Source organism: the organism of the source record quoted next, unplaced genomic scaffold (assembly GCF_019419815.1).
Source record: "Pyrus x bretschneideri cultivar Hongxiangsu unplaced genomic scaffold, Pyrus_bretschneideri_v1 Contig50, whole genome shotgun sequence".
NCBI lineage: Eukaryota > Viridiplantae > Streptophyta > Magnoliopsida > Rosales > Rosaceae > Pyrus > Pyrus x bretschneideri.
In genome coordinates, this window is record NW_025999788.1 from 2,228,834 (window position 1) to 2,253,270 (window position 24,437).

Below are 24,437 nucleotides of genomic sequence, written 5' to 3' on the forward strand. Positions count from 1 at the left end.
GCAAGAGGGTTGAAGAGCTTGATCTTTGTATATCATGCACTGAAGCCTTTGTTGGTGATTATAACCCTTGTTGGGCATAAGTGCTCCCCCAGTTGGGTTGAGTTAAGCTTGCTTATCCCATTTTGGCTTGTAAGGCTTGAGGGTTTTTTTATTATTTGTGAATGCTAAGAGTTCACATGTACAAGTTATACCGCTCCTCAACAAGTTGGTGGGAAGAATGGTGAGTTGCCAAGGCAAAAATATTTACTAATAGTACTAGTTGTATTCTTCATTGATTGGTTAGTGATACGAAGGTGAGTTCCTTCATCACCTATATTTGGTGTTAAGAGTGGCAAGTTGCCGAAGGATATTAGAGTACGGGTAGTACCCTTCATCGCCTGGTTAGTGATACGAAGATGATTTTCTTCACCATCTGGTTGGTGGCAAGAGTGGCAAGTTGTCGAATGACAAAATTGTATATTAGTCTACGGGTTGTACCATTCATCACTTGGTTGGTGAGATAAAGGTGAGTTCTTTCATCACCTGGTTGGTGAGAATAACGGCAAGTTGCTAAGGCACATTGTAGCAAGTGTCGAAGGGCAAAATGTATTTTGTACACCTTTGAAACTCAGTTGGTTTATGTATGAATGTGTTAAAAATGTATGATGTTTATGTTGATTGACATGAGTGATGCTTATGAATGTTTTTCTATGCATGAAGGAATCCATTGTTTGGACATGTGAGCCATGTTGGTTGTAACACTTAGTTTCAATTAATTTGTGTCAAAATATATATGTTGAAGCTCTGAGTTAGAGTATAGAGGTAGGTTAGCGTAGATAAAGTGTTTCAATGCTAGGAATGTAAAAAACTCAGACGAAATTGTCTGAATTCCCTCTTCATTAAATATTTTTCGAATGGCTTGTTTTACAAAGGATCTTAAACAGTTGAAGATCAAAACATTTGTAATGTGTATGCCTTCTTATAATAGCATTTCCTTCAGCACCTAGTCCCCCACTTTGAAAGAGCGAGGCTTGACTCCATGGTCACAATAGTTGGAAGTACATTCACCCATGGTTGTCTTGATATGAACCTTTGTCCTTCTTGTTGTAATGAGCTTACTGAAAGTAAAAATCCTTCATCTTGTCAAGAGACGAATACGTTTGATTACTTAGCGGATAGCTAAGTGAGGCAGAAGAAGATGCAATGGGTGTCTGAATAGCCTTCTCAATGACATGATTGTTGATAGGGGTTAACCATATGAAGGTTCCCTTGGTATGTCTTTGCCTCAGCAATGACATGATTGTAAACTTACATCACCACCTCAGAGTAAGTCTTCCAAGTGTTAACATTGATTATATACTTGAAGAATTATTCATGCATGTCAACCATGAAAGCCCTGAGTGCTGTTTTATCATCTGCCTCAGGGTAACAAGAGTACTCGTGGCTGAAGTAACTGGCATATTCATGCAATGACTCATCCGACTTCTGACGAATGGTGTATAACTTGTTAGCAGAGTGTAAGCGATCAGCTTAGAAGATGTGTTGAGCCACGAAGAGTCTTCTTAGCTTGGTGAAAGAATCTACAATATTAGGTTGAAGACGACAGAGAGAGTTCAGGGAAAGATGAGACATCGTTCTTCATCATTGTGTCTTCGGTATGCCCTAGTGGATTCAAAACATGGATATGCTCAATTAGATATTCCCTCCCATTATACGATTGTAAGCTAAACTTCTGTTTTGTTTTTCCTTATAGATGGGTGCAAATGATCCTTCTTGTTATAGGGTCTAGCCTTGGCTGACTCCAGTCAGGTATCTTGGTCTGACGTTAGGCCTTTAGCTTGTTCACTTTCTCGAGAAGCTGCTGGATAATGGGGTTCTGAGTAGAGTTAAACATCATTGGAACCTTCTTTCATAAGTTTTCATCATTTCTTGAAAGTAAGGAAGCTTGGTCAAAGGCATGTTGCTTTTCCTTAGATTCAGCGTATTGCCTGTCAGGATGTGCCTGTTGAAAGTTCCCGAGTCTCTTACGCCTTCTTGTTTCCCTAAGTTTTGTCATTCCTTTCTTGGATTGGGGGCTGGCCTATGTTGTGGTAGAGGACTGAGCCATTCAATGGCCTTTGAGTCTTTGATCCTTGAGCTTATGTGGATGAGATTTCCTCGACGCTGCCTTAAAAAGTCTTGACAGTCGTGATAAACAACCTTTAATCTTTCCACTCATTCTGCAATGAGGTGCCTTCTTCCATTTCTCCTACTTCGAGTCGAAGCAGATGGGTTAAGAGAAGTCTTGTGTTTATCAACACATTGATGGGTAGTTCGCTCCTTTTTAGGAATATCCATGTCGAAGATCGATGACTCTCTAAGTTAGGGGGTACCCAAGTGATGGTTAACATCCACAGGGGTGATGGGCTCGTGAGATTGAGTCTGCTTAGCCTCGCGGAGCATCTCAAAGAGTTTCTAATACTGTTCTTGGAGGATTTCATTCTTCATTGTTATCTTGTTGTTCTAAGCCTTAAGTTCTTCGACCTTAGCCTAAAGAGTAAATTTTTTTTCTTTCATTCCTTCGTTGTCTCACGCTAGGCATGAAAGGGGTGTCGTTCTACATGTTGTGGCTTCCTTGTTTCCCATGTTGGAGATAGATGCCTGATCAAATGAAAGTGTACAAACGATGGAAACCAGCTTGACAAAGCTGGAGATAGTAGAAATAAGTGTCGTTCCCACATACGGAGCCAAATGTCGATGCCCAAAATAAGTGAGACTTTGGAACAACGTAAAGCGTCAATTTTATGACCTTCGCATGGTTGCTCCGGTCACCTAGTGATGATGATATGTAAAGAGATAGAGATAGGGAAGCAAATACAAGATGTACGTGGTTCACCCTAAGTTTCGCTATGTCCATGAGGTAGAGGAGTTCTCATTAATAGTGAAGGGTTTACACAATACATAAGTTCAAGCATAAGCATCATTAGTGGGTTCCAATGATGAGTTTAAGTACAACAATGACATTCATCCTTTATTGAAAGAGAATGATTTTCTTTTATAGTTGAAGAGAGTCTCCGGCTTTCTTCCACGATCGATGTGGGACACTAGGAGCTTTATTCTGACGTTGACACATGTCGTGTTGTGATTGGCCTCCTAGGTGGAGGGAAACTCTTGTGCTTCGGCAGGGGTGCCTCAACATAAACCCCTCAATGAGTCCTTGAAAGTATGAAGTTGACCGGTATTTGGTAGTTTCGTGATTGGTCAAGTATGGTACAAACATATTCAATCTTTCTTTTGACATAGTTGATCGATGATAAGAATTAATCAACTTTAATTTTGTATAACTTCTTTCTACAAAGGCAATTGCAACTGATATAGTTAACTAACAAAATTCTGTAAACAGCTCATGCATTCAGGAAACAACCATTCATTTGTCTCAGATAGTTCAACACTTCCATTGCTTGATTTATTTCATTCGATAAAGTTTATCTCGAGATTCTTAGCTCCAGAAATTAGTATTTTCCATCAATATCAGAATACTCACCATGTTTCATAAGTACCTTAAGATTGACACAAAAACTCTTCAAGCTATCATTGTCTGCAGCTTATCACTTCCACTTATGAAACAAGTTTGCTGTTTTTTATTCAATTAATTATAAAACAAGTAAATCTTACAAATGTTGGGTTCAATCGTTCAACCTAATGAGCTATTATATTTAGACAAAGACTCAAAGTCTATGAACTTCTTATTTGAACAGACACAAGGTTTGTAATATTAATTTTCACACACACACACACACACACATATATATATATATATATATATATATATTGGGGGCTTCTTCAGAGTGGGGGCCCCAGGCGGCTGCCTACTTTAGTTACCCTTAAGGCCGGCCCTGACACTAGCATTTCAACCAATAAAAATATGGATTATATGTGTGTTTTCATCATGAGGAGAACTTACTTGTCTTTCCACTTATAATTAACGTATCTTCACCATACAAACATCATAATCGAAAATTTTCATTCTCTTTATCATCGTCTACATACTATATCGCCAAAAAGTCATTCAATTTGGAGATCATTTAGCCATCCAAGCATATCAAACCAATTGATAATATTGATAACAAGTAGCAACCTCATGATGAACCGTGAATTTGTTTGTTGCATATGAATGACCCACATCACCTACATCTAGCATAATCCGTATAAAATCTCCAAATTGAATGATTTTTTTTTTTTTTTTTGCAAATATGGTATTCAAATGGTGATAAAGAGTGAATGATTTCGATTATGATGTTTGTATGGTGAAAGATACATTAATCATAAGTGGGAAACATGTAGGTTCCCCATGAGAGAACATACAACCATTTAAAACTCTACACTAATAAAAATAATATTTAACTATTCAGTGGGAGAAACACTAAACTTGATATGATACTTTAAATTGCCATATCAACCATCAATCATAATTTAACCTTTACAATTTTACATTTCCACTGGAAATGATCTTACTACTATCTCAAGAGGAGTAAGTTTCACCCTTTTTTCCTTCAGATTTTCATCTTATTTTGTGCTGTTAGAATCGAGCAAACAAAGTTACAAAGCAAAGCTATAAAAACAAAGAAAAATGTGCAAAGGGATAAAATGAAATGTGAAAAATACTATTCTTATCTAAGCTGTATTCTAACTAATAAATTACAATCTCATAACTGCTCCATATAGTTTATTTTCTATAGTCCACAGAATCATAGGAAATATTTGCTAGTCATTCAGATATACTTTTAACTAGTTTTCTAGTTCAGTAGACAAATCATTGCATGTTCCACAGGATAAAAAGTGAAACTTCACTGCTAAACATTAGGATAATTTGGACATAAAACAGCTCATGCTGCATGTTTTTGCGCTTCAATTTTGATGTGACCCATATTCGAGGAAATGAAGATTCACCTTGACCTAAATGTTGTTCTATGGATGAGCTTTTTGAGCCTAAAAACGGGACATGGATCCTCTCCGGATCCATTGGTCCTAATCCATCAAGTCATATCATCCGGGTTATTGAAATTTGATCCAACAGCTGCAAACAGGAGTCTATTCTAAAAAGTTATAATAACTTTAGTCGTTTGATTAAATTTTAATGGCCCGCATGATATGACTTGGTAGATTAGGACCAATGGATCCGATCCATGTCCCTAAAAGGCTAAGGTTTAAAGATGGAAATGACATGAGGAATTTGAATGCCATCACGTCTTCATAAAAGAAAAGTACTACACTTATTTTCTCGGAAAAGACTTGGCTGCTGAAGAATTCAGCAGCAGGTCTTGCTTACAACCAATCTCGGCTGGATATGTGTCCAAGTTTTGATTAGCCGGGATTGGGTGTAAGCAGGACCTGCTGCTGAATTTTTAGCAACCAAGTCCAGTTCTATTTTTTCACATCTCTCTTTCTACTTTTCACTTATTTTCTCACATTTCTCTTTCTACTTTTTAGACTCGCTTACATTTTTCCCTAGTGGTCCAATTAATATCTTAGTGGATATGATGTTAGGTTTCCATTCATGCGTCCTACATTCCAAATTCTCATCTCCAACGATAATTATTGTAATAGTTTCAAACTTCCCCTTCCCAACTTTAGAAAAAAAAAGATACAGATCCCTTGGGAGTTTGATATACTTTCATAATCATATGCATGCTGCCCTACACTATAAATGCCACCAAATTTCCAAAGTGTATTGAGCTTGATGTGATTACAACTTTTATTCATTGCCCAAGAAACTATCTTATCTCATATGCAAAGTTAGAATGTACTGCCAAAATTCATTGTTGGAATCACATTTTTGTTAACGATCTTTTGTTTTGATTCATTGTATGAGAATTTGCGGCTTCAAGTGCTCCAGTATCCTCAAGTGAAACAAATCAAATGCATTTCTTGCAATACAAAAAATCTCGCTCTTACCTTTATGTAGTATTCACTTTCTCTTGGGTAAAAATCAAAGATTTTGATGATACAAACACATGAAATGAAATGACGACACGTGATGTGAATGTGACAGAGAGATCACGATGATATGTCGACACGTAAAACAAAAGTGTCAGTGAGAGTACGACGCTATGACAATACGTAACGTAAAAGTGTTAGAAAAGTATCTAGAAAGTAAGCGTGTTAGAAAGAGATAAAATAATACTTATATGTCGTGAAAATGTATGTGTTAGATGAAAATTGAGTATTATCAAAATGTCATAATCGTCTTAACGTAGAATACAAATACAATAAGGCAATTTCAGAAACCGTTTACCCAGCATTAACTGTGATCAATGAATAAGATCATCCAGAATAAAGAAGTTGAGGAAGTAGGCCAGGACTTTAATTGAGAAAATCTTGAAATGGAAGCGCAAGTCTTAATTCATTGAAACCATTTGTAAAGAGCGTAGGGCCGGCTAATGTCTGTGGAAGCATATATAATATCCCACCAAAAATACTGCACGAAAACGAGATCCTTTAAATGAACGATCCACGATGGCTTGGAGGTCAATAATTTCTCACTTAGTCAAGACTCATCGAAAGCTTGGACCATGATAGGTGTAAAATCAATGTGCTATTTTCAAGCCACGTGTGTGCTTTCCATTGGAATGCAGTTGACAAAGAAAGTGACAGAGTGTCCAATATGTTTTTAGGTAGAAAGGTACCACAGGTTTCAGGTCGAAAGGGCACTTGGTCGTTGGTCAATTTACAAATATACATTTTAATAATTAAAATTAAGAAATAATTTTGTGGATTCTTTTTTATTTCAATTCCTCCATCCCTTTCGGAAGGGAAGTCGTAATATGACCACAGTAAACCCTCGTCCTCTCAATATATTTTACCGTTTTTCGCTCGATCCGTGTGTTCCAGCTCGTGTGTTCGGTATTCCACTGTGCTCATGTATTCCAAACAGCAACCCAGATGCTAAGGCTTTGGCCATGGCCGGGTTCGAGTAAAAGATGATCCGTACCCGATGTAATTTATGAGAAAAAAATTTTTCAATTTTTTTTTAAATAAATATGGTATTGAGCACGATTACAAAGTAGTGTCCAATCAATTGAAAAGGTTTGTTAGACATGTCAAAACGAAGGCACAAATAAGCGCTCAATTATGTCTTGCCTTATTAACACGACACTCATATGTGATCTATGACCAAAAGGCACGCCCATAGAAAGAACAAATATTATTTTAGTTGGTGCACTGTTGCTATTGTTATAGAAAATTAGTGTCCTTAAATTTCGAGGTATTATTATAGTTCAATTGCTTTTAAGTTTGGATACATACACAAGATTCAAAATTGAGAGCTTTTTCTATATCAAAATAGGAATAACATTACACTAATAGTTATATATATATATACACACACACACTATAAATTTTAATTAGAAAGATAAAAATACAACATAGATGATGCAGCGAGAAACATATATGAAAAAGAAAAATCGACAAACATAAAATTCCACAACATATGAAGTCCACCAAAAAAGAGAAAAAAAAATGAATTTTTATTTGATAATATGATATCATGACACCAAAAAATAACGATTCACGAATACACCATTTAAGGTTTAATTTTTGAACTAGAACGCATACAACCGAGAAGGCTTTTAGAGTAAACCTAATTAACTGGATACAACAAACTCAAAAATAAAAGCCCGTAACTAGCCGTTGCCATTTTCTGTCACCACTCACCAAAGGCAAACTGTAGAAGAGAAATGCTATGAAATTAACACAAGCATGGATCGGATGTAGCTAGTCCTTGTTTTTGATTTGATAATCCACCGAATTTCATAGTGGATATGCTTGGAGGACTATTTTGTTTGAGATTGACTTCCAACCATATTGCATTTACATCAAGAATTCAAGTATTGTACCTTTTTTTTTTTTTTTTTTTTTTTTCTATCAATGAATTATTTATGTTTCTTAAAAACAGATGGATGCAGATTTTTATTTAGTCATGTCGAAGTCCTATTCTGGCAGACGATTCATGAAAAAGTGGAATGGGATTTAGACTAGGAATAAGATCCTCTTCAGATAGAGGATTCTAGAGATCTTCATATTCTAATTGTTCATTGTATATCGTGCAGTTAATTTTCGTGACGTACTATTTGTGTTTAATTTTAAATAAAACAAAATCAAATGATTTATGACCACACGATACACAATAAATCATTAAGATATAAAAATCTCTAAAATCCACACAATTTGAATTTGGATAGAATTCAATTCCATTAGTCTAGTCATATATAGTTATTTCACAATCAGCGTGCAAACACACGTTGGATATTATTACATCTGTCACGAAATATCACAATATATAACAGGTGTTCACGGAAGCATTTCTTCCTCGATCTAGAAGAAGCACATTCCTTCACTCGTAATATCTAAAAATGATGTATAACGATGTGAAGTGTACAGATTCTACTCAATTATTAGTCAACGATGTTGACAATCAATGACTCAAACAACTTGAACAATTGCATGATGGTCAAAATTGATTGCCGCGTGATGAGCTGAGATATGACCGTTGAGTCAGTAAGTGCCCTTTAGTTCATATTTTATATTCCTTAAATAGTCAGTTAAGTAATCACTTCAAAGCTCTTATCCAACACATTTTAAATTATGCATTTTAAGCTAGTGCTGTAGGACCACTATGAGTCTGTGACTAATAACGATTATTATATTTAGACCAAGTTCCCATTTTTCATTTTCTTTCTTTTGTGAACCAAAATAATGTACTTACTTTGATTCTAGGTTAGGTACAACAGTGATGCAAAAGCCTTTTGTCCTAGTTTACACAAGCTACTAATTTGTGTGTAATGAATATGAGTGCACGATGTGTTTATATTTTAGGGTATACGTTGAGAAATATTTTGATGTGTATTCTTGTCTCTTAAGATGGAATGTATAGGAAGCTTTGAACAAATCCACAATCAATATCCTCAATATAAGACTTGTTTGTACCCTAATTACTGAGTGACCCAACATTGGCTTCTTTGTACCCTAATTACTACTCGTTTTATTGAGCTTAACATAAATATCCTCAATATAAGGCTTGTAGGAAATGAAAGGTAATTAACCTAACTTCTCAATATAAGACTTGTAGGAAATGAAAGGTAATTAACCTAACTTACTTATAAATAAGAAACAAACCCTAACCCTAATGAGAAACAAATTATACAAGGAAACGATCTTTTAGATCCTATAAGATTCTTACTTTTAGTTTATACAATCACATTCCTATTTAATATTAATTGCAATACTCCTCCTTCTGTGTAGAACTAAAGAAGTTGCACTAGGTATTCAAGAAAATATGGAAGTGACTGATCAAATATTCTTGTTAGGCACATGCAATGCATACTCGAGTCTTTAAGTAGTGATGCACTTAGGAGCATAGTCTCACCAAAATCTAGTTATAGTAAATTCAATGGGACAAACTTGTAGTCTAAGGAGAAAAGATGAGTTAATGCAATATCAATGCTTGAGATGAAAGGCGGCAGTAAATGCACAAGTCAAGGTATGACCAACCTGATGTGGGTGCCAAACCTCTTTTTGTTAGCAAAAACTAGTGGAAAAAAGTGCTTTTGATACGAGGAAAAAATAATACATTAAGGTCAAGTGAGTATACTACATAATACTCCCTTGATTTTGACAAAACTCCCCTTGAGAACTACTGGCATTGCAAATGAGGCAATGTAAGCAATCCAACTCCTTAGACAAACTTCGGAAAAGTAAACTTCAACAGTAGCTTCGTGAAGAGATCAACGTGGTTGTCTAAACACCCCAAAATTACAAAGACTTGGGATTTAGGGAAAGGGGGATGATGGGAAATAGAGGAGATGGTGAAAAAAAGTGGAAAGTGAATGCAGAAATGGTGATATTAGGGTTGAGATTTAGGTGGTATGAAGGAAAATTGCAAGTGAACCAAGAATATGAAAACAAGTGGCATTGGAGGGCTCAAAATAGGACCGGGCCCTAGAAACTTATCAAATATAAGGTGCCTGGGGTCAGGGGAGTCCGGTATGGAGAAATCCAATTTAGATGTCAACCCATTTCCCAATGGGCAACTCATAAATTTTGAGCTCCAACCCAAATGAAGAAACAATGACCAACTCGATCAACTTATTGGCATTCTGTTAGAGTGTTACTCGTCCAATTTCTCAGTAATCAAGGATCCTAAAATTTATACTTGAGGAATGTAAATATGAGTTAGAACATTTGGTTAGGGTAGTGTGTTCGCCTCATTGCAAAACCGCACCTTATGATAAACTTTTATCTCTCATTCTCTTTGCTCATGTGGTTGTCTCATTATTTTCTTTATCTTGACCTTGGTCATTTACTTACGGTTGTTAATTACACGACGCAGTTTAATGAAGCATTCAATCTAAAGCCTCGAAGCAATTCTATAAAGCACATGTACAGTCATTCGCATTTTGTTTCCCCCTCACCTAAAACCAACTCACATAAAATTGGATTTTGGATGAAAACAGAATCATGCCAATATTTGATATTGTGAATCCTACGTCGGAGAATTAAGGACCGTAGATGTGCATACAACGAGTTGGGACACTTTTTGGTTTTATGGTGGAAACTTGACTTCTTTCATCGTATAAACTACCTTGTTCTCATTAACTAATTTAACTTTAGTCGAAACTAAAACAACAAGAAAAACGAAACTGAAGATATGGAAAACTAGACATTCTAATGCAATAACTTATACTCACAAATTCTCTCAAGAGATATCAGGGGTGTATTCAATTAGGATTTTGAGGGATTTTAATTCTTTTAATGAATCTAGGGGTATTCAATCAGGATTTTAAGTGATTCTTTGAAATTTAATATGTATTCAATCAGGATTTTAAGGTAATTTATTAAAATTCTTAGAAATTCGGGTGTATTCAATTAAAATTAGAATTTAAAGAATTTAGAAAAGTTGAGGAATTAGAAGGAATTTGAGAGATTTTGTATTGTATTTTAAGTATCCACAAATCTCATCTCTCCCCATGATATTTCGAGGGAATTGAATCAAAATTTTATATTGAATATTTACAAATCAATTAAACTCTATAAAAATACATAGATTTATAAATCTATTAAAATCTCTTAAATTCCCAATTGAATAAACCCCTGAAACTGTCGGTTCTTCGTTCTTGTTCAACCTGTTGAGCTACATCACATGCTGCATCTACACCGACCGTCAAATAGTAGACAAGCATAGCACCTCTTAACTAGCGATTTCATTTCCCTGTTCAGTTTTTGGTTCTTGTTCAATCTGGTGAGCGACATCATATGTTGCATGAACACCGACGAACAAATAGTAGAGAACCATGACCGCAGTGCAAATGAAAAACCTCAAGAATGCAACATAACCCAGAGACCCAATGAGAAAAACATTAATTCCAATCGACAATGCAGGCAACCACGGAACAAGTGGAACCCCCCAAACCTTAGGAACTCGGTGCTTTGGAAGCAATGCCATCCACAAAGTCCCTGATAACCAAATCACAGAAAGCACAACATACCAAACCCACCCGCGCATGCCTTTATTCCAAACCGCTGTAATTCCAGTAGAACCACCGATTATTAAGAACAAACATACAAGGAATTGGATCAAATCAGTTGTTGGTGTCACATCCTTAACATAATATCGCCTCACAAGCAATGCAATAGCCACAAACATAAATATGCAGAGTGTACTGAAAGAGAAGACGCTCGACAGCACATCCAGACTTGTGAATAGAGCAACAACTGCACTAATTAAGGTTACCAATGCAGTAGCATAAATGGGGGTTCCAGTTTTCGGGTGAACCAAAGCAAACCAGGGTGAAATCATATGCGCTCTTGCAATCTGAGTGGTATACCTAGCTTGCCCCATAGAGCCAACCAGCAGACTTGTAGTCATTCCCTTGAGGGCACATATACTCACTAAGTACTTAGCCCAACTCATCCCAATTGCCTCAAAAGCAACCGAATAAGCGGCATCTTTATCGATTTGAGTGTATTTCTGCATCATACACAACACCAAAGCCATCAAGCAATAAACCACTGTGATCAGACTCATAGAACCAACCAAACCAACCGGTATGTCCCTCGAGGGTTTCTTTGCTTCCTCGGCCATATTAGCAACCATATCGAAACCAGTATAAGACCAGTACACAACAGCAGCCGCCTCAAAAACGCCTTTTGCCCCATATGGGAAAAAGGGCACCAAATTCTCAGTCTTACCCTTAACAAACCCAACAATCAATATAAACACTATGATCAAACCACTAGCAATGGAAGCAATCCAATTCAACACAGAAGTCCTCCTAGTCCCACTCATTGCAATACTATTAGCAACCAAAAGCACCACAACAGCTATTGGGTCCAGAAGATTAAACCCATCAGGCAGAGACTTTACGCGAATTCGCAGAAAATCGGTGTCATCAGTCCTTAAAATGCTGGCAAAGTAAGAAGACCAAGACCTTCCGAGCCCTGCCGAACCCACCAGAGCCTCCAGGAGGATGTTCCCCGCAGCAATGAACGCCACAAAGTCCCCCAACTCGATCCGAAGATACGAAAACGACCCGCCGGCAACTGGGACTTCGACGGCGAACTCTGAGTAGCACAGAACCGAGAGCAAAGCAGAGAAGCCAGAGATGGCATAGGAGAGAACAATGGCGGGACCGGCGTTCTCGCGGGTCGCCTGCCCAGTGATGACGAAAATGCCTGAACCAACGACGGAGCCAAACCCGAGCCAGATTAAGTCCCACCAGGTGAGGCAGCGCTTCATGCTATTCTCGCTCTGTTTGGGGAGCTGGAGGAGCTCGAAGGAGTCGGAGGAGCGGTGGAAGAGGCGGTCCTTAAGGCGGGAGGGGGTGTGGGAGAGGGCGTCCTTGTAGGAATTGAAGTTCTGGAATGAGGGTTCTGGGAAGAAGTCCTGCTTGCTCCATCTGCTCCAGTAGCTTCTGGGTTTTGGGTCCTGCTGGTCTTCCTGCACGGGATGTAAATCCATGGCGGTTTACGGTGGCTCTGAGGGTTGGTGGGTTTTGAAGTGTTGCAGATGCTGGTTTTGGTGTTGGTGTTGGAGTTGGAGACGGAGTGGTAGTTGATGGTGGGTGAATTATGGAAGGAAACAACTACTGGGGAATTATAATTAGCGGTTCATCTTGATCATTAGTTTTTGTTTTTATTTTGGGATGTAATTATGATATTATTACCATTTGTTTTTTTAAGGCTAAATTCATTGGCTGCTGTTGAATAATGCAATAATTAGAGCTAGATTCATTTTTTAGTGGGATTTTTAATTTTCTTTTGCTTAACCGCAAAACAAGGCTGCCATATTTTTCACGTTTTATTCTGTTAGTATTTAAAAAGAAAATATGTTGGAAAATAACTAAAATTACAAAAAGAAGAGAGCCACACGGGCCACATGGCTCAACACCTGCCCAGCAGGAGGGGAGGGTCAAGCCCAAATGACATCAAATAAATGACAAATAGTTTAAACATCAACCATAAATATGGAGCGTCGTATCACAAGTTGAGAAATCTTAAATCTATTTATCTCACATGAAGAAGACCCATTCATAATCTATTGATCAACATCCACATTTATGATAACTAAACAACGACAACAAAAAGAATCACGCACAAAAATGTCAAAATTTAACTCGAAAAATAACATCTAGAGAAAGTGTCTTATGATACATGGAGAAGCATAATGATTTGAGTAGGATGAGGTCTAATGCCTTGAAACACAAGGCATAAAACAACTTTACACGGATCCAGCTTTGGAATCATTCTATCATCATGACTAATCGAACGCAAACAAGACTCAAGCTAAATGCTTCTCCATATCACATTCAGCTGCAACCATTTTTTCTTGATGGACATGATTGCCAACTACCATCTAGAAACATTATGCAAATTGTTCTCTATTAACCCAATCAATTAAGCACCACCACCTAATCGATGGTAGTGGAAAAATCCTTATTATATACGTTACCCAATTATGAAACATCAAGTGGGTAAGGAAGCAAAGCGTTAAAGTGATTGGCTGTATGATGGATGAGTCGAGTGGGTGAGTAATTCATTGTTCCCTCATGTTGAGGTCAAATTAAGCACACCTTAAGCTCTCAGGTTAATAGGGTATTCCCCGTCCCAAAAGGCGGGTGGCAAATCACCTTGTGAAAGAAAAAACATGAAACATTAATGTAATGTCATATTTAGGGGAAAACGCATAATCCTACACCAAGTAAAATTTATGGGCATACAAAACAAGTCAATTTATTCCACACATAAAACATGATTGTCAAGTGTCATGAAAATTTACTATACTTTATGTATAACATGCATTAAAATGATAGATAATTGGATGTTTGGTTAAAAATTTCTACACAACAATACATGCTATAAAATCTTGAGATGTCATTTCTCGACAAATGAACGTGTCAAACTAAGTCTTACATTGGATCCATCCCCTGAGGCTTTTCATTTAAATGGCGAATCCTACTGCGGAAGCACGTGAAATCACAAGGTTTACTACAATTGCACTAGCTGGGGCTTTGGCCTATTCGCGAAGGACATATAGGGTAGGGAAAAAGTGGACGCAACGAGCATATTTAAATGGTAAAAAGGATTCAAATATTGCCACAAATAGTGTTACTACATGAAAAGCTTAAGCTATAAGCCATGTAGGTTACACTCATTAGTTAAAGGTGTCTACAAATCTCATTTTTCAATCATAGAATATGTCGAAATTAAACTCCCAAATGTAGGAGTAAAAATAATAAAATATCATGTTAATTGTAACCAAATTCACATCATTTTAACCATGATGAATTTACAAAAGGGTTCAAAACCCACTTGGTAGAGTTAAAATCCATGCTTAATTTACATATTTACTAATTTTTGTGATCAACAAATTTCATTTTTTGCAACTCATATGGAAACAAAATGTAGTCTAAAGCACATTGCAAACATTTTTAACTTCACCAAATTAATTCAGGTGACGAAGTAAAATCGTGTAATAAGTTAAAATACTGATATGTTTAGAGCTTAGTTTATACCACTATCATAGAAAACCATAAAATAAAGAACGAGATTACTCAAACTATCGTTTGTACATTTATGATGCAACGATATCGATCACCACAACAATATATCCGATCCATCTAATTACTTTAGTCTCATGCATACCCATTGACATTGAGGCATCAAAATCACACGATCCCCCAAAAATTTGAATTCTTTATTGTAAAAAAACGCAGTACGATTCTCCTCCTTCCCCCAAGTTTTCAATTCACCATGTCGGCCTCCGCAAACATTTATTCTCTCTTCGAAATTTCCCTTCAATCCATGGGAATGTAGAGGGATCTTCTCAGAATCTATTATTCTTAATCTATCAAATCAATAAATTTATGATATTGAAATTTAATTTAACGATTAAAATTATTATAATTTTTAAAATAAATTCTTATTTATAACCGTTAAATCAATTTCAATAATAGAGATCTATTAATTTAATAAACTAAAAGAAACAAATCCGGAAATGATCTCTTCCTCATGGGAATCGACCATTAAACGTGGCCCCATGCTAAAAATTATTGGGAACGTCATCGGGCGGGTCCCACCCCCGAACTTCCCATCATGTCATTCGGACAATTTTTTTGACCCTAGTCCACCCCTGGGCCTAGATCCTACGGCCCCAAACCAATCAATCGAATTAACTTTTATCATGTCTCTGCAACATGGGTCTGGTCGGCCCCGCACCTGAAGGCTTGGCGTCCAAAGGGTCCGTGCCACGTTTCCAGATTCTCCATGAGCATACACTGATTTGCGTTTGCGAGGATGCAGAGGACAATTACCGAGCGTTAAAAAGTGAGGTGCGTAGTGTGAAGTGAAGAACCAGAGAGAGAGAGAGAGAGAGAGAGAGAGATAGAGAGAGAGAGTGAAAGAAGAGTTTTTGTTTGTTTTGTTTTGAGCTTATCATCTGAGGAATCAAAGAACCAATTTTTATATTTTTTCCAGAAGAGGATAGTGGAGGGGAGGAAGCAGAGCTCAGAGTGTGAGTTGGGTTTTGCTCAGATTTCTTGCTTGTGCATCAGGTATGCTTCTTCTAGCTGCTCCATTCTCTCTCTCTACTTTTCCAATGGTTTTTCACTATTTTGTACTTGCATCTCAGATTTGCATTCTTGTTCTGTACTGGGTTTCCTTTCGTTTTCTCATTAAATTTGAATTGACAGGAATAATTAGCTGGTTTGTTCAATTGTGGAAGTGTAAGTTTGCCAAAGTAATGTTATTGCAGAAGTTTTTAGATAAATTTTGAGTTTCTGGCATTTTGGTGAAACACTGCTGGGTCTTCTTTTAGGGATTTGGTTAGCAGAATGCCCTGGTATGTGCCAAGATTGGGGAAAAAATGATAAATATCTCAAATGGCGTTCTCTTAGATTTCGATTTTGAATAATGGGTGTGCTGAAATGGGAGAGATTTTTTGCTGTTTACATTGCTTCTGTAACCCGTTAGGGTTCATTGGTTCGGTTATTGTTTCGATAAGCAATATTTCGTATATTCTGTTTTATCGGACTGATGAAATGTTTGACGACAGTAGTCACTAGTCACATTGAACCAAAATAGATTCAAGCTATATCAACAATGTTATGGTAAATGTAGGTCGTATTTACTTTTTAGTTGAATGACCAATCTGTTTTGAATTCAAGGCTCAGAATTTAAGCATTTGAATGTAAATATATGTAATGTTCTGAACAAAAATGAAAAATATAGTCTTGAATTTTATGTTTTGAACCAAAACTATATTTTGTAAAAATATAAATCTGAAAATTTGACAGGACGGAGTGGTGGTCCAGTGGAATATGATTTATCTTGCACTTTATGCTGCCGACCTAGATGTCAATTTATTTTGAATTTTGTAACTTTGAGAGATCATCTCCCGGTTAGTGGCTTTGACGGGGTGTTGGACATGAGTATGCTGGTGAGGACATGCTTGAGCCAAGGGAAGCTGATATACCGGTCCTGTTTCTGGTTTTCGTTGTACTCCCTTTGGTTGCTTACATTTTACTTGGAAAATGGAGTGAGTCATCAAAGAAGAGAGAGAGGGTAAGTTTGCTTGCTCAACTGGCTGCAGAAGAAGCTCTCAGAACAGAAGCAATGACTGTTGCTGCTGTTATTCCTCCTGTGTCTTCCTCAAGTCCTTCAAAGAATGGACTTCAAGTATGTGCCAGATGCTACAGTACAGCTACAACCCGCTGCTCTAGATGCAAATCTGTCAGATATTGGTATGCTCTAATTTGATAGCAAGAACATAGATTTTCTGTCAGTACATTCTCCCTTTATATTTCAATAATACAAAAAAATGCTTGTCCGATTAAAGAGATTGAAACTGAATTTAAAATTGTAGTATTGCAACCATTGTGACGTTTGCACTACAGGATTGGTGTTTTGTTCAAGATCTATTACAGCTGTATCTTCTGTTTAATTTCTTGCTTTGGTTATATAATATAACCTAACATCGGTGCTTGTGTTGTGTGCTCAAACTGTGGTTTTGGAATAGAAAAAAATGAAAACTTGATTTGATCCCTTTTGGTCAAATTAGTTTTCACCTTATTCAAGCAGTGAACTCAAATATCTATTTATATTTTACCTTAAACCATGATTTAGATTTTGGGGAAATAATGACTTAAATAGTTAGAGTGTATTATGCTTGTGGGTGATGTATATTTCTCTTAAAGTCTTCTGTGAAGGGGAACTAGAATGCAAGCACTGAACTAAAGATCGAGCTAGGAAAAAAAAGTGTGCAACATTCAGCTAACCAAAATCAAGTAGCTCATTTGGGAATTTCATAGTCTTGTACCAAATATGGTACTATCAATGTAAAAAGGAGAACCACAAAACAGAAACATGCAAACACATGTGATACTTTTCAGCAAGAACGTGTTATCAAATAAATATTTCTCCTTATGAACTAAAGGTGCAAACATGATCTCAGTCCCTAAATGTTTATACGGATTATATGCAGTTCTGGTAATTGTCAAATAATTCATTGGAGGGAAGTTCACAGGCAAGAATGCCTGCAGTTGGAACCTACTTGTTCAAGCTCATCTCCTAAGGCTGTCTCATTTGGAGAATCTTTTTGTGAGAAGTTCTCACCTAATGACAGCATCAATTCACAGTACTTTGGGAGTAAGATGGAGCAGATTTTAGCGGAGCAAGCACCAGCTGATAATATAATTTATCCTTCAACAAGCACTGGTGTCCCTGATAGGCTTGACTGTGCTTCGGTTGATACCTCTCAAGTTTCCATGCCGGAGAGAAGAAGTGTGGACAAGCGGGTTTCCAGAAAATCCCAGAGAGAATTAAGAAAAAAAGTTGGAGTTACATTTGATTCTTCTGAAGAAACATCTTTTGGTTGGACTACCCATTCGGGATCTTTTAATGTTAATTCATCAAAAGAGGTTTTTATGGAGCATAAAGTTTTTGTCACTTTGTTATTCTGCTATTGTTAATCTGTCTATACATTATGTGATTTGATGTCTAATAATTATGTTATACTGTTGGCTGCAGTTAAGAAATTATGACACCCAGTTAGCAGAGGAGTGCAATCCTATGATGCAAAATGTCAATATCTCTGATAGTTACATAAAAGGACAAGCTACTTCAAGAACTACGGTGCATGAGAATGATAAGTCTCAAGGTCAAAATGGCAACATATATGAATCAAGAAGCAACTCTGGATTAACATCCTCGGCATATTCTTCAAAAAGTGGAATAGATGTGCATGAAAATGGGTTGGACTTCATTCCAAATGGAGGAAATTCCCTTAAAGGGGAAATATTATCCAATGATGAAACAACAGATTTCAAATGTGCTGAAATGACGGCAATGAAGGCTAGCATAAAGGTTAAAAGAGCTCCATATTCTCTTGGGAGAAAGGTGTCTAAATTGCCAAATTCAACAATGGAAGTCTCAGGAGAGCAGTGTTACTCAGAGATAGAGAGGCAGGGACATATTGCTGAAGATTCAAGTCAGTCTAGTGAACCACTACTCTGTAAATATACCTTTGCACTTCATAGTTGCTATAACTCTATGTTTGTGCTGCAGAAGTAACTAGAATGAGAGACACCACTGCACAGGGGAGCAATGGAATTGCAAACAGTAGGATCATGAAGATGATGGGTCTAGAGAAGCCAAAGAACTTGACCAGACAGGAAGTCCCTGAAGTGAATGGTTACCGACAGAAAACTAAGAAGGTCACTATCTCTGTTTGAATATATCACCATAATATATCTCCTGAATTATTTACTATCCTTCTCCATGAGTTATGTTCTTTTTCTGATTCTGAGTTGAATGGACTTGTCACTGATGTATGCTCTTTGCCTCTCAGGTCCTGTTCCCTTATGATGAGTTTGTGAAGTACTTTCGGTGTGAAGTCTTTGACTTATCACCTCGGGGCCTTTTGAATTGTGGGAACAGGTAAATTATGATAGCTTATGTTTGCATTATTAGTTTCATGGATTAGAATTTCTTTTTGAACTCTTTCATAGATTAGAAATGAGTACTCCATTCATACTTAATGGTAAAATAAAGAGGTGAAGTTTTGTTGATTAGGATGACTAGATCAGAAGTAAAACAAGTATTGATCTCATTGCACTGCTTCTAGTAATACATTAGTTCATGTGTTGTAATTTTTGGTGATCGTCTGCATAGCCTGCCTGTAATTTCCTGATTTTGAATTCTTATGATAACCTTTACTTTTCTTAATACATAAAAGAATATACGACTAATAGTAATAGAAGAGAGATAAAGTTTGACTAAAAGGTGACTAGTGTACTTTGTGGAGATGCAGATGGGTTGTTGATAATCAGATTCATATAAATAAAGTCCTGAAATTGAACCATTAATTTTTTCATAGTTGATGTGTTGTATCATTGGGTTATCGTGATTAATAATAATTTATTTTTCTTGCAGTTGCTATGCAAATGCTGTCTTGCAGTGCTTAACCTGCACAAAGCCTCTCATTATCTATTTGCTTCGCAGATCACATTCAAGAGCCTGTACTTACCTTTCCTCATATCCCTTTAATCTTCCAAGGAATTTCCATGTCGGCGTTTTGTTTATAAGCACATTGGAATCACTTTTGCTTGTGATATGTACTAGGTTGTGGTAAAGATTGGTGTCTCATGTGTGAGCTGGAGCAACATGTGATGATGCTACGAGAAAGTGGGGGCCCACTTTCTCCTAGCAGAATTCTTTTTCATATGAGGAGTATCAATTGCCAAATTGGTGATGGAAGTCAAGAAGATGCACATGAATTCTTAAGGTCTGTCTAAACTTACCAGTTATGTGTTCCTTTTCTTAATACTGATGTGCAAGCATTTGTATCTGTACCAACCTCCATATGTATTCAGCTTTAGAAATTATATTTAAAATATTGAAGTTTCAAATTTTGTGGAAGGAATTTTAGTATATCATGTGCGGTATTTATCCAGGCTTCTAGTTACGTCAATGCAATCTATATGCTTGGAGGGGCTGGGTGGTGAAAACAAGGTTGATCCTAGATTGCAAGAAACAACTTTTATACAACATACATTTGGCGGACATCTCAGATCAAAGGTGCTTATTGCGTATTTGCGCACTTCTCAAGTTGTTATAAATCCTTTTTTCATCGAACTGCTCTTTGTTTCCCTTGTTTTTTAAGTTATGTTCTTCTTTGCCCACACTAATCATGGATGTATCAATGTTAATGCCACCAGGTCAAGTGTTTGAGATGTCATCATGAGTCGGAACGATATGAGAACATCATGGATCTTACCTTAGAGATATTTGGTTGGGTTGAATCACTTGAAGATGCGTTGACTCAGTTTACAACCCCTGAAGATTTGGATGGAGAAAACATGTACAGATGTGGAAGGTCTGGTAACCTAAATTTAGTATTTGTTAGAACCCAGGTTATGTATGAGTTTTTAGTTTTACAGTAGAACTTCAGTGACTTACAAAATCACATTTTTTGCGGAAAAGGTGTGCTGCATATGTTCGAGCCAGGAAGCAATTGAGCATACATGAGGCGCCAAATATCCTTACAATTGTCTTGAAGAGATTTCAGGTATTGATTAGATTTAGCATTGAGACTTGAGAGTGAAGAATTTTCTGGTTTTTGGTTCGAATCACAATTCAAATCCCTAGTCATCTCGTGCTTCCAACTTCCACCCATGAAAAAAGGATTATCAGATTTGGCACCTTCCTGCTAGATAACTGTAGGGCTTTCTGGTTTTATATGCTGGGCACTACTTCTGTTGCTGGAATCCTAAATAACAGCTGGTTCTTCACCAGGAGGGAAAATATGGAAAAATAAACAAGTGCATCACTTTTCCAGACATGCTGGATATGATTCCATTTATGACTGGAACGGGTGACATTCCTCCTCTTTACTTGCTCTATGGTGTTGTGGTGCATTTGGATACGCAGAATGCATCTTTCTCTGGACATTATGTGGCATATGTGAAAGATATGCGAGGCGATTGGTTCAGGATAGATGACACTGAGGTAAACACCTTTTCTAATCAACATTTTAGTGCATGGCTTTGGGGATTTTGTGATAATGATTTAAATTTGTTTTCCTTAAACACAAATAAAATGGAAGTTCAATCTGAATGTACCTGCTGAGTGCGTGTAAATATTGGAGGAATCCCAATTTGCTAAAAAAAATCGAAGTCGGCGAAAGAGCCTTCATTATCAGTGTCATGATATTGATAAGACATTAATACCTGTAGTTTATTCCATAACAACAAATGGAAAGGGTCTCTGGGTTAGAATTCCTTTTATTTGCTTTCCTTGCATTTATGCCTTTTGAGTGTTGACATGGTTTCCCTTGGTGCATATGCTTGACAGACAAAGGAATGATTTATATTTCTTGTTTTATTTTCCGTCAATGAATTTGGGTCCTAAGGTTGGTCATACTTCATAAACAGGTTCACCCCGTTTCAATGAGCCAGGTTATGATGGAAGGAGCATATATCTTATTTTACATGAGGTGAGTCTTATTGGCGTTGAAAAGAACCCACCATGATCTCTTTCCTTACCGTTTCTTTATTGGGAGTTTTAGCATTCATATGATTGTATGTTGGAATATATTAGCATTTAGTAGATAGTACGAACTAAGGTGGTTGTGAACTGGGAGGGGTTCAATTGGTGGTGTTCTACATATTCATCTTTCTTTCCCAGGTCTTGTCCCCGCCCTCACAGAGGATTTTCTGGAAAAGCTATCAGGGAGCAAGTTCCAAATTTAGAAAATCAATGCACATCGAAAGCTCAGAAGTCATGGCCAGGCCAAAGCAAACACAGCAGCCAATTTGCTAGTCCAGAGCATTTACCAGATGATATCAGGCCAGAGATTGCAAATGGCTTTGGCAACAGCATCACTAATGACATCCGCAGGAGTTCTAACGGGAATGTTTTCCCAATGATGGAAACATATGGTGAGCCCATGGGCGTGGAGTTCTCTGATGCTACGTCAAGTGATTGGTCCCCTTTTAGTTCTGATGAGGCCTCTTGCACGACTGAGAGTACTAGAGACTCTTTCAGTACTGTGGATTATGCCGATGCTTGCAATATGGATCCAATCTCTTCAATTTTCAACACGTTATATGCACCGGAGTATTCTCGCAGTTCTGCATCCTGCAGAAAATTTTCAAATAGTAGGCCACACACTAGATTTGTTTCCAAGGATAAGGGTGTTATTTTTGATTCGTACTTATCAACCCATCCTGTTGACAGAGCACAGAAACAAAACTATTCAAGAAAGGTCAGTGATTCACGAACTGAACACCCTCTGGATACTAAATGCAGCTCGTTTGTAAGATATGGGACTAACCCAATACATAGTCTTGACCGAACCTCGGATCATTGTAAACTCTAATCTATATGAGATACTGATTGAATAGATTATTTAGTCTGGTAGGAGCTGTGTCCCAACATTTTTGTTTTCAATGTATTGTTGATTGGGGCATGTTTCATATCAAAACAAGTAAATGTAACAATCTTCTTCTTAGCGATCTAATTAACACCGGAAATTGTAGAGTCCCGGGATTTTACTTTGCTTCAATCTGTCTTCGGAATATCTTTTGCTTACGAATAAACTTTTGTTTCACCTGTAGCTCATAAAATTTGGTGAAACTATTTGCTACCAGCTGAAGTTCTTTGAAGGAGATGTTCTTTACTTTTACTTGGAAAAGTTAAAATCCATGGGTGCCTACCTTTGGAATCTATTGCTAGATGGTAAACTGTGAAAAAGTTTGACACTAGTAAGTAGTAAAAAACATCATGCACAGGAAAAAGAAGGTAAAAATAATTAGCAGGTATGGACTTCCCACTTTAACATGCTGGAAGTAGTTATTGTTTCGCTTCTCATTGCTTTCAATATTTAAGTGGAGATTTTTTTGTAGGGTTAGTAGTCCTTCTATAAGGATATGTTCTCAACTTTTTATGTTGAGGCTAACTATTTTCAATTATCAAAACCGTTTATATTTTTGCTCTTCATTCAAAAATCATTTTTGCAAAAAATCATTTAAATATAAAGGTGTTAGATCATCTAAAAAGCGCAAAAAATCATAGTTTATTAGATAAAGTGAAAATAAAAATACTGACAATCAAACGACTAAACAATTGTTAATACAGTTTCGATCATTGAACCACTCTTTGAGAATAGGATATGCTTTAACTTTCTTAAGAACATCATCAACTTAAAACATGAATAGATGTTTGGTTGAATGCTCAATAAATTTGAACAAATTAAATGATCATTGGACCACGGGAAATCTTAATATGTTGTCATTCTTTATTAACTCATACAAGGTAAAATGTTTGAATGTGTTACACCACAACTTTAAGCACCAGCCCTATCACTTTTAACTTTAAGCATCAACCCTATCACTTTTAGTACCAATGACGCCATTTCTTGCAAAGCGTTACTCAACATAAACATGTCCCTAAGAAAGAAAAATTAAAATATGAAAAGAATAATGATGTGTGACTCTATTCTCCAACACCCGAAATCCGTCTCGATGAAACCAAGAAGAATCGAAGGCATTTTCCGCAGTAGGCACACACTCCACGCCAATGTTCAATCAAGGACTCTAGTCCGCAATATAATGCTTATCTAGATATCTATCTAAAACCAACCATACCAAAAAAGGTAGTGATGTGTGCACACTTTTAGCATCTTTATGCAATTATGCTTGGTTTTTGTCCGTTGATTCATTCTTGGATTTATTAATCTAAAGGGTAGAAACAAATTGAAAAATGTATGAAAAAAAAGGAGAATATATCACATGGGAGGAAGATTTATGTAAACAGGTTCAAGCAATAAAAAAACATATTTAAAAAAAAAATTATTATTATCATTTCAAAAATCTCATTTAATTTTTGAGATGCTAGAAGGAGCCATGTGTCTGGCAGCTTCGTCCACC

General features: G+C 36.8%; 2 protein-coding genes across 3 annotated transcripts; one reads left to right on the plus strand and one right to left on the minus strand.

Annotated features, from left to right (window-relative positions):
• Positions 1-10,920: 10,920 nt before the first annotated feature.
• Positions 10,921-13,084, minus strand: LOC103945985 (cationic amino acid transporter 8, vacuolar-like). Its single transcript, XM_048569695.1, has one exon. The coding sequence runs from the start codon at positions 12,971-12,973 to the stop codon at positions 11,204-11,206; it is 1,770 nt and encodes a 589-aa protein (XP_048425652.1). The 5' UTR covers positions 12,974-13,084; the 3' UTR covers positions 10,921-11,203.
• Positions 13,085-15,802: 2,718 nt separating this feature from the next.
• LOC103945986 (ubiquitin carboxyl-terminal hydrolase 15) lies at positions 15,803-23,074 on the plus strand. Of its 2 annotated transcripts, none has more exons than XM_009356585.3 (14): positions 15,803-16,064; positions 16,806-17,252; positions 17,993-18,446; positions 18,538-18,997; positions 19,075-19,223; positions 19,358-19,446; positions 19,942-20,027; positions 20,131-20,293; positions 20,463-20,586; positions 20,727-20,884; positions 20,992-21,076; positions 21,304-21,516; positions 21,942-22,003; positions 22,195-23,074. In XM_009356585.3, the coding sequence occupies exons 2-14, from the start codon at positions 16,957-16,959 to the stop codon at positions 22,886-22,888; spliced, it is 3,033 nt and encodes a 1,010-aa protein (XP_009354860.2). In that variant the 5' UTR covers positions 15,803-16,064; positions 16,806-16,956; the 3' UTR covers positions 22,889-23,074. The 2 variants fall into 2 exon arrangements, with proteins under 2 accessions (XP_009354860.2, XP_009354862.2); XM_009356587.3 differs by having other exon boundaries at positions 15,805-16,064; positions 17,993-18,428.
• The last annotated feature ends 1,363 nt before the right edge of the window (positions 23,075-24,437 follow it).

Excerpts from the sequence above, each read along its gene's own strand:
- LOC103945986 (XM_009356585.3), top strand. The coding sequence starts at position 16,957 with ATGCTTGAGCCAAGGGAAGCTGATATACCGGTCCTGTTTCTGGTTTTC. Across the intron at positions 20,294-20,462 it reads GATGCACATGAATTCTTAAG|GCTTCTAGTTACGTCAATGC; the intron begins GTCTGTCTAAAC and ends GTATTTATCCAG. Across the intron at positions 20,885-20,991 it reads AACATGTACAGATGTGGAAG|GTGTGCTGCATATGTTCGAG; the intron begins GTCTGGTAACCT and ends TTTGCGGAAAAG.
- LOC103945985 (XM_048569695.1), bottom strand. The coding sequence starts at position 12,973 with ATGGATTTACATCCCGTGCAGGAAGACCAGCAGGACCCAAAACCCAGA.